Source organism: Dipodomys merriami, unplaced genomic scaffold (genome assembly GCF_024711535.1).
Source record: "Dipodomys merriami isolate MVZ:Mamm:240054 unplaced genomic scaffold, mDipMer1.0.p SCAF_45, whole genome shotgun sequence".
NCBI classification, from domain to species: domain Eukaryota; kingdom Metazoa; phylum Chordata; class Mammalia; order Rodentia; family Heteromyidae; genus Dipodomys; species Dipodomys merriami.
Genome location: NW_027206013.1, coordinates 2153949 through 2167842, shown reverse-complemented (window position 1 = coordinate 2167842; position 13894 = coordinate 2153949). Strand labels below are relative to the sequence as shown.

Genomic DNA, 13894 nt, shown 5'->3' with positions numbered 1-13894 from the left:
CTCTACCACTTGAGCCACAGTACCACTTCCTGCTTTTTCTGCTTATGTGGTGCTGAGGAATCAAACCCAGGGCCTCATGCATGCAAGGCAAGCACTCTACCACTGAGCCACCTTCCCAGCCCTATTTATTTATTTATTTATTGGTGAGCCTGGGGCTTGAACACTCAGCCTGGGCACTGTCCCTGAGCTCCTTTTGCTCAAGGCTAGCACGCTCTCACCTTAGTCACAGCGCCACTTCCAGCTTTTTCTGTGATTAACTGGAGATGAGTCTTATGGACTTTCCTGCCTGAGCTGGCTTTGAACCACAATTTTCAGATCTCAGCTTCCTGAGCAGCTAGGATTACAAGTGTGAGCCACCAGTGCTCAGCTTCTCAATTTTCTTAGGAGATAATAAATCTAGGAGATTGGAAGTTTTAATTCCTTGAGGTCAAGTCCATTCAACAATGCTTTCCCAAGACCTACTTCAATGGAGCTTATACCAGCTTCTATGTGGCTTGGAGAGCTTGTCTACTTCTGTGGGCAGAGATAGGCGGCAGGAGATTTGGGGTTTATGCAGAAGCTTTAATTGAAAACAACTCAAAGTCAGCCATGTTGAGGAGTGGCAGGAGTCAGGAAGAAACACCTGCCAGCAACATGGCTCTCAGTATTCTTCCCCTTCTTCAGCCTCTGCTTCCACAGAATCCACGCCCACCTCTTCATAATCCTTCTCCAGCGCTGCCAGGTCCTCCCGGGCCTCAGAGAACTCCCCTTCCTCCATGCCTTCGCCCACATACCAGTGCACAAAGGCCCGCTTGGCATACATGAGGTCGAACTTATGGTCCAGGCGGGCCCAGGCCTCAGCAATGGCGGTGGTATTGCTCAGCATGCACACAGCCCTCTGCACCTTGGCCAGGTCTCCCCCAGGGACCACAGTGGGGGGCTGGTAGTTAATGCCTACCTGTAAGAGAAGACAGCATTCCATGAAGTCTATATCAAAGTCCAGAAGTGGTGCCTACTGTTTCTTAAACAGAAGACATTATAAGTACACTCCCACGACTAGGGGAAAATACTTGGTGCTTCCTACAAACAGACTTGGGGCTTCCTTTGTGCCAGACAGGGGGTAAAACAGTAGGTGGATGGGTCCTGAGAAGGTAAATGCAGGGAGAGAGGAGCCTTGGAGTTGGGTCATTCTGGCTGGGTCCCAAGTGGCATGAGAGCTGTGTCCTAGCAACTGTGTCATATGATAGGTGCTCAGGGGAGGGGACTGTCTTCCATCTGAAACCTAGGTCCGTCTTATATTCTTGAAACCTAGGTCCTGTCTTATATTCTTTGTGGTTTCTTTCCTCCACAGACTTCAATAAGATGGCAATGAATTTCTGTAGTGGAAACCTGCAGTTTAGTAGACCCCGAATACTGAATACAACTGCAGTACCCAGAGGGAACACTGGCCCAACTTGCTGACCACCAACCAAGCCTCTAAGGCCAGCAGGCATATACAAAAGTGACAAAAGCCAGAGGTGATATGAAGCTGTTACCATTGTGGCAGGAAGTGACCTACTTTAGTGCTAAGTGGGAGCAGAGGTGGCATTGAGGAAACAAAACAGCAGGCATTCTAAGTTTGAGAACCAGGAGATATGCAATGTGTAGGGTGAACTGGAGCAAAAGACATAACTACAAATTCCAGGATTAAGGTTCTTTGTCACAACGGTTGAAGCTTGCTAATATATATGTATGACAAAAACAGCCATGAACAATCCTTAAGTGAATGAATGGACAGGCTGTGCTCAATCCAAACCTTAATTTGAAAAATTAGGCAGCTATTTATCTTCTATCTAGAGGAAAATAACATAATCAGAACAAAAAATTCTCCATAAGAATTTAAGGGCAAGTTGGGCCAGGTGGTACAGGCCTGTAATCCCAGCACTCAGGAGGCTGAGGCAAAAAGATTATGAGTTAGAGGCCAGCTTGGGCTACATGGTAAGTCTTATTGCAGTGAAGCTACCAGAAGTAATGACAATTGAATGAGAAAGCAACAATGAAAAATAAAACACAAGAAACCAGAGATGAACAGAAATTAGTAATTAACTTCTAGAAAAAGCTGAAAAGTGATAGCAAGGTTTCTAACATGTATCAATGAAATGCTGGTACATATTTTGTGTTTGAAACAACTCAGGACAGAATTCCTAGGAGGAGACAAACTACGATGTGATCTTTTTCAGTGCAAAAACATTCAATTCCTGACAGCTGGGCACTGATGGCTCACATCTATAATCCTACTCAAGAGGCTGAGATCTGAAGATTGCAGTTTGAAACCAGTCTAGGCAGGAAAGTCTGAGACTTTTTTTTTTTTTTTTGCCAGTCCTAGGGCTTGAACTCAGGGCCTGGGCACTGTTCCTGAGTTTCTTTTGCTCAAGGCTAGCACTCTACCACTGGAGCCACAGCATCACTTCCAGCTTTTTCTGTGTATGTGGTACTGAGGAATAGAACCCAGGGTTTCATGCATGCTAAGCAAGCACTCTACCACTAAGCCACATACCCAGCCCTGTGAGACTCTTAGTGTCAATAAACCACTCAGTAAAAGATGGATATGGTGTTGTGGCTAAAATGGTAGAGCACTAGCCTTAAGCAAAAGCAACTCAGGGACAGCACCCAGGCCATGAATTTAATCCCCAGGATTGACAAAAGAGAGAAAGAGAGAAATTTGTCATAGTTTTATTTTGAATAAGATAATCTATAAGAAATTGAAATCAAGGGCTGGGAAGTTGGCTCAGTGGCAGAAGCGCTTGCCTTGCATGCCTGAGGCCCTGGGTTCGATTCCTCAGCACCACATAAGCAAAAAAAAAAAAAAAAAGAAAAAAAAAGAAAGAAATTGAAATCAATTTCTACTTACTTGGAGAATGAGGTGGGATTTTTATTATAATTTTTAAAATATTAAATAATTAAATTTATTTTTTTCAAAAATACATACAAGGCAGGCATAGTAGCTGATACCAGTAATCTCTGCAAGGAGGCAAAGATCAAGAGGATCATGGTTGTATGCCAATCCAGGCAAAAGTTAGTAAGAACTCATTTCCATCAACTGGGCATAGTAGAATGTACCTAATGACCCCAGACACTTTGGAGAATCATAAGGAGCAAGACAAAAATGCAACATCATACCTGAAAAATAACCCAATAAACAAGGGCAAGAGATGTGGTTCATGGTAGAGAGCCAGTTAGCAATAAGAGGCTCTGAGTTAAAAGCCCAAGACTGGATGTATGAATATGTTTGTGTTTGTAATCCCCACACATACACCATGACACAAAATTCTAATAGAATGCTTACATGTGCAAGACAAAACTAGGTGGGCACTGGTGGCTCATACCTGTAATCCCAGCCACTAAGGAGGCTGAGATGTGAGGATCATGGTTCAAAGCCAGCCTGGGCAGGAAAGTCCATGAGACTCTTATCTCCAATGAACCACCAGAAAACCAGAAGTGGCACTGTGGCTCAAAGTGGTAGAGTGCTAGCCTTGAGCAAAAAGAGCTTAGAGATAATGACCCAGGCCCGAGTTCCAGCCCCATAACTGGAAAAAAAATAAATAAATCAAACTGTATTTCCTACATTAATCCTACCAGGCACAAATGGCACAAAAAACTTTCAGAAACAACTTATTGTGTGTATTTGTGAGTGTGTGTGTGTGTGTGTGTGTGTATACATACACTGCCTAGTGTAATGACTCAGTAAAAAACTTACAGAAATATCACTGAAAAAATTTCTTCTCTGGTTCACTTTTTTTTTTTTTGTCAGTTGTGATACTTGAACTCTGGGCTTGGGTGCTGTCCCTGTGCTCTTCAGCTCAAGGCGAGTGCTCTATCACTTGAGCCATAGCCACTTCTGGTTTTCTGGAAATAGTCTCACAGACTTTCCTGCCTAGGCTAGCTTTGAACTGCGATCCTCAGATCACAGCCTCCTGAGTAACTAGGATTACAGGCGTGAGCACTTGTGCCCAGCTCTGGTTCACTTCGGAAGGCCACCAGCCTGGCCAAAGATGAACACTCAGGCCAATGTTCCCAAAGGATATGGGCCATGACTCTACAGATCTGCCACTTACTGACAGACATGGGGACTTCACATCCCCCAGTCCTACCTTAAATCCAGTTGGGCACCAGTCCACAAACTGGATGGTGCGCTTGGTCTTGATGGTGGCAATGGCCGCGTTGACATCTTTGGGGACCACATCCCCCCGGTACAACATACAGCAGGCCATGTACTTGCCATGCCGAGGGTCACACTTCACCATCTGATTGGCCGGCTCAAAGCAGGCATTGGTGATCTCAGCTACCGACAGCTGCTCGTGGTAGGCCTTCTCCGCCGAGATGACCGGAGCATAGGTGGCCAGGGGGAAGTGGATGCGGGGGTACGGCACCAGGTTGGTCTGGAACTCTGTCAAGTCCACATTCAGGGCCCCATCAAACCTCAGGGAGGCTGTGATGGAGGACACGATCTGCCCAATCAGACGATTGAGGTTGGTGTAAGTGGGACGCTCAATGTCCAGGTTGCGCCGACAAATGTCGTAGATGGCTTCGTTGTCCACCATGAAGGCACAGTCGGAATGTTCCAGGGTCGTGTGGGTAGTCAGGATGGAGTTGTAGGGCTCCACCACAGCTGTGGAAACCTGGGGGGCTGGGTAGATGGCAAACTCCAGCTTGGACTTCTTGCCATAGTCCACTGAGAGCCGCTCCATGAGCAGAGATGCAAACCCAGAGCCGGTGCCGCCCCCAAAGCTGTGGAAGATGAGGAAGCCCTGCAGGCCTGTGCACAGATCCGCCTGTGAGGAGAACCACAGCACACATGACAGGGGCCAGCACCTGCACAACCAGCCAGGCTCCCTCCCTCCTTCCCTCTGCACCGGACATCAGGAATGGCACACCGAGGACCCACACACTGGACACCAAGACCTGTGCGGACTCAGCTGGACTTCTGAGTCCAGACTCTGAGACTGGCCATAACGACCCATCCACCACCCAAGGCCCCACTCTCTCCACCAGGACCACATCCACACGCAGCCTTCTGCGTGCTGTTCTTACCAGCTTGCGGATCCGGTCCAGGACCAGGTCGACGATCTCCTTACCAATGGTGTAATGGCCTCTGGCATAGTTATTGGCAGCGTCTTCCTTCCCAGTGATCAGCTGCTCGGGGTGGAAGAGTTGCCTGTATGTGCCCGTGCGCACCTCATCTGCAAAGAGACAGTGTGTGCGAGACTCAGGCCCCCTCTGCTCACCAGCATGGACACCTGCCTGGCGATCGTTCAAGTCAGCACAGCACAGCACATGCTGTTCCTCCTAGGTCAACAGTGACTCCCTAGAATTTTCTTCTTTTAATTTTCATTTCTCTTTCTCCATTTGGTTGGTTGGTTGAGATGAAGTCTGGCTACATAGCCCAGGTAGGCTGGAATTCCACAGGGAGCTCAGGTAGGACTAGGCCTCATAATCCTCCTACCCAAGACCCGCAAGTGCTGGAAATACAGGTGTGCATCACCACACCTAGCACACTAAAGCAATGTGTGCCTCTAGGAAGCCAATGACAGCTCAGTACAAATGCCAAATGGAAATAAGCTCTCACTCGCTCGCATGGATCACTGGACAGGAACTCACTTCTTTTGACCTGCAACCACCTCAAAGGGAAGATCTCACAACTCCTTCAAACACTGGGCAGATACCAGGCCAGTGTGACTGGCAGCACTCTATGCGGCCTGGCTCTCACAGGCTGTAATAGGAGATATTCTGTCACCTCCTGGGGGACACTGGAAGGTGCTTGCCATCTCTTCCAAGCTGGAGGAACCACATGGATATTCTTTGTTGCCTTTTCCTAGCTAAGAGCTAGCCAAGAGCCCTGCAGCATCACTACCGCATGAGGGAGAGAACCAACACCTGTGCACCTACACCCGGGGTCTGCAGAAGCCACCTGACAGCCAGAGACAGCAAGCAGGAGGGATCTCTCAGCCCATTATCTTCCTGCTGGCAAAGCAGCTTCCTTAGAGCCCAGGGTTTCCTAAGTTAGGAGCCTGTGTCCCACAGGCAGCAACTTTTCAGCTTCTCTCCCAACAGTGCTTGGTGCCTACAGCCACTTGTTCCCTCCTTTGTACAGAAGGATTCCAGGAGCCTGCATGGGGCTGAATGGAGGTGCTCCCGCCCTCCCAGGAAGGCCGCCCTCCAGGGCTAGAGCACCTACCGACCACAGTGGGCTCTAGGTCCACAAACACTGCTCTGGGCACATGCTTGCCAGCCCCGGTCTCACTGAAGAACGTGTTGAATGAGTCATCCCCGCCACCAATTGTTTTGTCACTTGGCATCTGGCCATCAGGTTGAATTCCATGCTCAAGGCAGTACAGTTCCCAGCAGGCATTGCCAATCTGGACCCCTGCCTGCCCCACGTGGATAGAGATGCACTCGCGCTGGAAACCAGAACACAAACATGAAAACCATGTATCTTCAAAGCAACTGAAATGGCACAAAATGTTAATGAGATTTTGTCATAAGTGAGTATTGAGAATGTATTTGGGTTCATAAAGAGCTCCTAAGACACAACATCCTTTGAACTCCTAATGGTTATTTTAAATCAGAATGCTGGTCTATCCAACATGGATACTTGAGCTATGAACAGAAATAATCATTTAAATTCACCTTCTGAGCAATTAACAAAATATGTTTGAAATAAAATAAGCAATTCTGTACTCAAAGATTAGATTGTCCTACCTGAAGTAATGGCTTAGAAAATCCGACATGATTTATGAAATAACTTTTTTTTATATAGAGAGCTGATTATCCAACTCAGAGCCTTGTACTTGCCAGGGAAGTGTTCCCCAACCAAGCTAAATCCCCAACCCAGTAATAACAGGTTTTTAGAGACTTGCCAACAGGTGAACAGTTTGCTTATCCTTCAGAGAAGGGAACAGAGTACCCCGATGGCTTATATTTAAAATTTTAGCTATGATGGAGGTTAAGAGCTGAAGAACAATGTTGGAAGACAGTCCAGGCAGACAAATCCAATTAATTCAACTAAATACTGTGAATCTTTGTGTATGTGTTTATGTGTGCCTGTGTGGTATTGGGGGAGGGGCAAACCCACAGCCTTGCACGTATATACTAGACAGATGCTCTATCATTAACCCAAACCCTCTCTGCCAGTCCTGGGGTTGAACTCAGGACCAGGGCGCTGTAGCTTAACTTTTATAGTCAACACTAGCACTTACCATTTGAGCCACAGCTCTACTAATTTTTTGGTAGTTAATTGGAGATGAGAGTCTCATGGACTTTCCTGCCCAGGCTGGCTTTAAACTGTGATCCATAGACCTCGGCCTCCTAAGTTACAATTACAGGCGTAAACCTCTAGCTTCAGTCTTTTTTTTTTTTTTTTTTAAATGAGGATTTCACTCACAGTCTTATGCATACCAAGCAAGTGCTCTATCACTGAGCTATATCCTTATCCCTTACTTATTTATCTAGTTAGTGCCAGTACTGAGGCTTTGAACTCAGGGCCTCACAATCTTACTTAGCTTCCTCCCACCCCCTCAAAGCTGGTGCTCTATCACTTAAGCCACATTTCCACTTTTGGCTTTTTGCTGATTAACTGGAGATAAGTCTCTCTTTGATGAGTCTGCCCATGCTGGCTTCAACCTAAAATTTTCAGATATCAGACTCCTGAGTAGATAGGATTATAGACAAGAGTCACCAATACTGACTGTTTTTTAAATTATTTATTTTTTGTCAGTCATGGGACTTGAACACAGGGCCTGGGGACTGTCCTTGAACTTTTCCATTCAAGGCTAGCACTCTACCACTTTGAGCCACAGCTCCATTTCCAGTTCTTCTGGTAGTTAAATGGAGATAAGAGTCTCACAGGGCTGGGAAGGTGGCTCAGTGGTAGAGCGCTTGCCTTGCATGCCTGAGGCCCTGGGTTCAATTCCTCAGCACCACATAAGCAAAAAGAAAAAAGCCGGAAGTGGCACTGTGGCTCAAGTGGTAGAGCACTAGCCTTGAGCTGAAGAGCTGAGGGACAGTGCCCAGGCAGAGTTCAGGCCCCACGACCGGACCCAAAAAAAAAAGTCTCACAGACTTTTCTGACCCAGTTGGCTTCAAAATACAATCCTCTAAATGTTCATCATCCCTGGTGGTGAAGGAAATGCAAATAAAGACAACCCTGAGATACCACCTTACCCCAGTCAGAATGTCCCACATCCACAAATCAGCCAACGACAAATGCTGGAGAGGATGTGGAGAATGAGGAACGCTACTACACTGCTGGTGGGAATGTACACTTATACAACCATTTTGGAAAGCAGTCTGGAGGGTCCTTAGAAAGCTAAAGATTGACCTCCCTTACGACCCAGTCATACCACTTCTAGGCCTCTACCCTGAACAACAGGAACCAATATACAAGGACACGTGCACCTCCATGTTTATTGCAGCACTGTTCGCAATAGCTAGGATATGGAAACAACCTAGATGCCCCACCACAGATGAATGGATCCAAAAATTGTGGTATCTATACACAATGGAATATTATGCAGCCATTAGAAATGACAAAATAATGGCATTTGCAGGGAAATGGATGGAGCTAGAAGGAATCATGTTGAGCGAGGTAAGCCAAGAACGAAGAGACAAACAGTACATGGTCTCCCTGATAAGTGGATGCTAAATCCAAAATGTTAGGTGATATGACAAAACTAACAGGACTTAAGAAACAAAGAACTCCCACTCATCTGGTTGAACCACTACCAAATATCCCCATGCTGCTGATCACATATATGGTATATAACATGTGAGCACCGTTATATATTACAGACTGTGATAAACAATTTGCTCCAGGAAAGTTAGAATGAACTTGTGACTTTGAATGAGCATCATTATTCCACAATACTGTGAATTTCCGGAAATTATGTAATCACTTAATCACAATAAAAAAAAAAAGAACCTCGGGGAAGGGAGGGAGGGAGGGGATGGTAGGGGGAAAACAATGGAGGGGGTAACAATGTTCAAGAGGAAGTGTACTCATTACCTCACTCATGTAACTGTAACCCTCTGTATAGTATCTTTACAATAAAAAAAAAAAATACAATCCTCTGATCACAGCCTCCTGAATAGCTAGGATTACAGGTATGAGCCACCAGCACCCAGCTCAGATTAATTTTGTTTTTGTTTTTTGGTTGGTTGTGGGGCTTGAACTCTGGGCCTGGGTGCTGTCCCTCAGCTCTTCAGCTCAAGGTGAGCACTCTACCACTTGAGCCACAGTGCCACTTCCAGCTTTTTCTGCTTATGTGGTGCTGAGGAATCGAACCCAGGGCCTCATGCATGCAAGGCAAGCGCTTTACCATTGAGCCACCTTCCCAGCCCCTTAATTTTTATGTTGAGACAAAGGCTTGTTTAGTTAACACAGGTTGGCTTTGAATTGAAAATTTCCCTACCTCAGCTACTTGAGAATAGCTGGATTAGAGAGAGCTATACACCACAATGCATGGCTATGAAATTTTGAAGTCATATTTAAGCTTTCCAAGTTGAGAAGACTATGCCTTACCAATAAAGAATGCATGAATAACTCTTTTAAAAGTATTTATCATCTTTTTTGAGTGGTGTGATGAGGAAGTCAAGCCTCGGAGTTTAATGCCTGCTAGCTGAGCACAAACACTCTACTATTAAACTCCTTTTTTTTTTTTTTTTCTGCCAGTCGTGGGGCCTGAACTCTGGACCTGGGCACTGACCCTCAGCTCTTCAGCTCAAGGCTAGCGCTCTACCAGTTGAGCCACAGCGCAACTTCCGGCTTTTTCCATTTATGTGATGCTGAGGAATCAAACCCAGGGCCTCATGCATGCAAGGCAAGCACTCTACCTCTGAGCCATCTTCCCAGCCCCTAAACTCCTTTTTTTTTTTTTTTTTTTGTCAGTAACAGGGATTGAATTCAGAATTCTCAAATCATCACTCAGCTTGCATGCTCAATGGTAGAACCATTTGTGCCAAACCTTTAGCCTAGCTTCTTTGTTGATTAAGTGGAGATGGAATCTTGTGGACTTTTCTACCTGGGCTGGCTTTGTGCCTCAATCCACAGTAGCTAAGATAACAGAGAAATTATCTGTGCCCTGTTCTACTTTTTAAATTTTTATTTTTAGGGCTGGGAAGGTGGCTTAGTGGTAGAGTGCCTGCCTCACATGCACAAGGCCCTGGGTTCAATTTCTCAGCACCACATACACAGAATAAGCTGGAAGTGGGCACTGTGGCTTAAGTGGTAGAGTCTTCACCTTGAGCTGAAGAGCTGAGGGACAGCATCCAGGCCCAGAGTTCAAGCCCCATGACCGACCAAAAAATTATTTTTAATTGTTATTATACTGATATACAGAGGGGGTACAATTACATAAGTCAGATAATGAATACATTTCTTTTTAGACAATATCACCCCTTCCCTTGCTTTCTCCCCGTTTTTCCCTCCCATCCCCATAGCTCCTTCCCCCTCATTGTTAAAGATAAACCTTTGCTTAAAATAGCAGCTCCTAAAAATGGTAAAATACACAAATCTAATCTAATCTTGTTTCCATACTGTAACCGTACCCCCTCCAAAAGCCTTGAAACCAGCTGTGTGTGTGTGTGTGTGTGTGTGTGTGTGTGTGTGTGTGTGTGTGTGTGTGTGTGTGTGTGTGTGTGTGTGTGTGTGTGTGTGTGTGTGTGTACTGGGGCTGAGGCTTGAATTCAGGGCCTCATGCTCTTACTAGGCTTTTTTGCTCACAGCTGGTACCCTACAATTTGAGTCATGTCTTCAGCTCCAAAACCAACTTTTATACCCATAGAAAATGCCCATGGTACGCCGGTCGCTGGTGGCTCACGCCTGTAATCCTAGCTACTCAGGAGGCTGAGATCTGAGGATCGTGGTTCAAAGCCAGCCCCGGCAGAAGAGACCATGAGACTCCTATCTCCAATAAACCACCAGAAAACCGGAAGTGGCGCTGTAGCTCAAGTGGTAGAGCGCTTGCCTTGAGCTGAAGAGCTAAGGGACAGATCCCAGGCCCAGAGTTCAAGCCCCACGACCGACCAAAAAAAAAAAAAAAAATGAAAATGCCCATGGTATAACCCCTGTTTTTACTGTATTTCATGTTGGTATAATTTGGGGAGGGGAAGGAAAAAAACAAATTGTTTAAAAAGGGATACAGGTGGACCCATTGCAACAATGAAATGTACAAGATGCTATGTCCAAAACCGAACTTTACAACTTTGGGTAGATGGGGGGGGGGTAGTGGTGGAGATGGGAGAGCAGGAATGGTAACGGAAAAACACAGGAGGAGGCAACAATGCTTGATAAGAAATGTACTCATTACCTTGCTCATGTAATTGTAACCCCTCTGTACCGTATTTTCACAATAAAAAACTTATTAATAATAAAAAAGAAAAAAAGAAAATGCCAACATAAGTTTGAGTTATTGCAGTTATATATTTTGTATGGTTGTAGGCTACCAAATCATATAAACTTAGTTTGGAGAGAAAATTGAGATTAAAATGACTGGCCATCCACTTCAGTTCACTGGGAACAACTGAAATGATATGGACTATGTAAATTATTGGAGAAGGGTCTTTATGGCCTCTCTCAATATAAGACTATGTTTTGTGTGCACTTATTTTAAATGTGCACACACAATGACAGAGATATTAACTGCATTTAATTGATGTGTAAATGATTCATATTCAGTCCAATTACCTAGTAGTCACCTATAAGCTGGGGATATAAAAATGAATAACTTGTTAAGTGCTGATGCCTATAATTCTAACTACTCAGAAGGTTGAGATCTGAGGATCTCAGCTCAAAGCCAGCCAGGGCAGGAAAGTTCATAAAACACTTATCTCAATTAACCACCAAAAAGCTGAAAGAGGAATTGTGGCTCCAGCTTTTTTCCACTCAGCCTTGAGTGGAAAACTAAGGGACAGTGCCCAGGCCTGAGGACCTACAGTGTCCAGGCCTCCAGGACCAGCATGCACACATGCACATGCACATGTGCACGCACGCACGCGCACACACACACACACACACAGACACACACACAAAGTTAAAAGCAGAAGCAATCAGTCCTGGTGATTCACACCTTTAATCTCAGGGATAGGGATCCTGGTTCAAGGCTAGCTTAGGCAGAAAGTTATCAAAAGTCCATATGGGAGGTGGGCGTGAGGTGGGAGAACAGGCTCCTGGGGCTCATGTCTGTTATCCTAGCTCCTCAGGAGGCTGAGATCTGAAGATCATGATTTGAAGACAACCTGGGCAGCAAAGTCCTTGATACTTTTTTTTTTTGGTTGGTCATGGGGCTTGAACTCTCTGGGCCTGGGCGCTGTCCCTGAGCTCTTCAGCTCAAGGTGAGTGCTCTATCACTGGAGCCACAGCACCACTTTTGGTTTTCTGATGGTTAATTGGATGGAGATAAGAGTCTCACTGGGAAGGTGACTTAGTGGTAGAGTGTTTGCCTAGCTAGCATGCATGAAACCCTGGGTTTGATTCATCAGCACCACATAAACAGAAAAAGCCAGAAGTGGTGCTGTGACTCAAGTGGTAGAGTGCTAGCCTTGAGCAAAAGAAGTTCAGGGCCAGTGCCCTGGACCTAGGTTCAAGCCCCAGGACTGAAGGAAAAAAAAAAAGTCTCATGGACTTTTCTTGCCTGGCCTGGCTTTGAACCATGATCCTCCAATCTCAGCCTTCTGAGTAGCTAGGATTACAGGCATGAGTCACCAGCACCTGGCCCTTGAGACTCTTATCTCCAATTAACCACCAAAAAGCAGAACTGGAGCTGTGGCTCAAGTGGTACGGTGCCAGCCTTGAGAGGAAAAGCTAAGAGAACAGGGCTCAGACACTGAGTTCAAGCCCTAGCACACGCGCACACATGCGCGCACACACACACCCCATGCACATGTGCGTGCACACACAAGAGGAAAACTTAGTCATGTTTTCCATGTGCCGTTTTTTATCGGTCATATGTCAAAATCTGATTTTAAAATAGACGATTAAAAACCCGCCTATTTTTGTAAATGCTCATTTTCGTACATCACTTTGTATTGCTTTGGAAACGAAAGCTAGAAAGAGATGCTGGTTGCAGCCAGCATGGCAGGGAGGAAGCTGAGGGCAGCGGGCATTGCTGTGGGTGCCTAGTGCCGCCGCAAACTCACGCAGCGCAGCCACCCCGGAAGTGTCCTGCACAGCCTCGCCCGCTCCCTGTGCCCACTCCGGGTTCCACACAGCCCTGCCGCCCTCTCCAGCCCGCCCCAGTCCCACCAGCGCACAGCTTACCATGGCTTCCTCCTGGCAGCACACGGCGTTCTCACCTCCTCTCTGTCCGAGGCCACGTGCCCAACCGCCTGGCGCGTCCGCGACACACCGCGTCCTGATTGGCTCATGGCCTGCGCGACTGCTACTGGTTCTCACAGCTTTAGGGCGGACCGTAGGTTTAAACCTCAATCTTGATTGGCCATTGGCCTTGACTTCCGAAATGTTCCTTCTGATTGGTTGTCACTTGAAGGCCCAAGTGGTGACCTTTGATCTTTTGGGTCCTGTGTGGGCACGTAGAGGTGGCGGGGAGTCTTCCAAGTTGGTGCCTACTTAGAAACTGTACGAGAAGTAGCCAGGGGGCCAAGAAGAAGGTCTGGTTGGGAGGGAGGTGGCCAATTATTGTTACTTATGCCACCTGAGCCCCACCTGTAGAAAACTCACATCAGGAAACCTAACTACCGGAGAGGTGGAGGTCATGAGTATCATGGTTCGAGACCTGCCTAGGCAAAAAGTTCATGAAACGAGCCTGGCACAGGGTGCTCATGCCCATAATCCTAGCTCCTCTGGAGGCTGAGGATCTGAGGCTTTGGATTCAAAGCCAGCCTGAGTATACGAGTCCAAGAGATTTATCTTCAATTGAACAAC

At 46.3% G+C, this 13894-nt stretch overlaps 1 protein-coding gene across 1 annotated transcript; it reads right to left on the bottom strand.

Moving 5' to 3' along the window:
• Positions 1-548: 548 nt before the first annotated feature.
• Positions 549-13330, bottom strand: LOC138808485 (tubulin alpha-3 chain). Its single transcript, XM_069994760.1, has 5 exons — positions 13271-13330; positions 6194-6416; positions 5050-5198; positions 4110-4790; positions 549-937 (listed from the first exon to the last, which is right to left on the bottom strand). The coding sequence occupies exons 1-5, from the start codon at positions 13271-13273 to the stop codon at positions 641-643; spliced, it is 1353 nt and encodes a 450-aa protein (XP_069850861.1). The 5' UTR covers positions 13274-13330; the 3' UTR covers positions 549-640.
• Positions 13331-13894: the final 564 nt, after the last annotated feature.

What these genes read in the sequence shown, in the direction of transcription:
- LOC138808485 (XM_069994760.1), bottom strand. An exon ending in CCTAGAGCCCACTGTGGTCG is followed by an intron (nt 5,199 to 6,193) that starts GTAGGTGCTCTA and finishes GTCTCTTTGCAG; the next exon opens with ATGAGGTGCGCACGGGCACA. An exon ending in TGGACCGGATCCGCAAGCTG is followed by an intron (nt 4,791 to 5,049) that starts GTAAGAACAGCA and finishes TTCTCCTCACAG; the next exon opens with GCGGATCTGTGCACAGGCCT.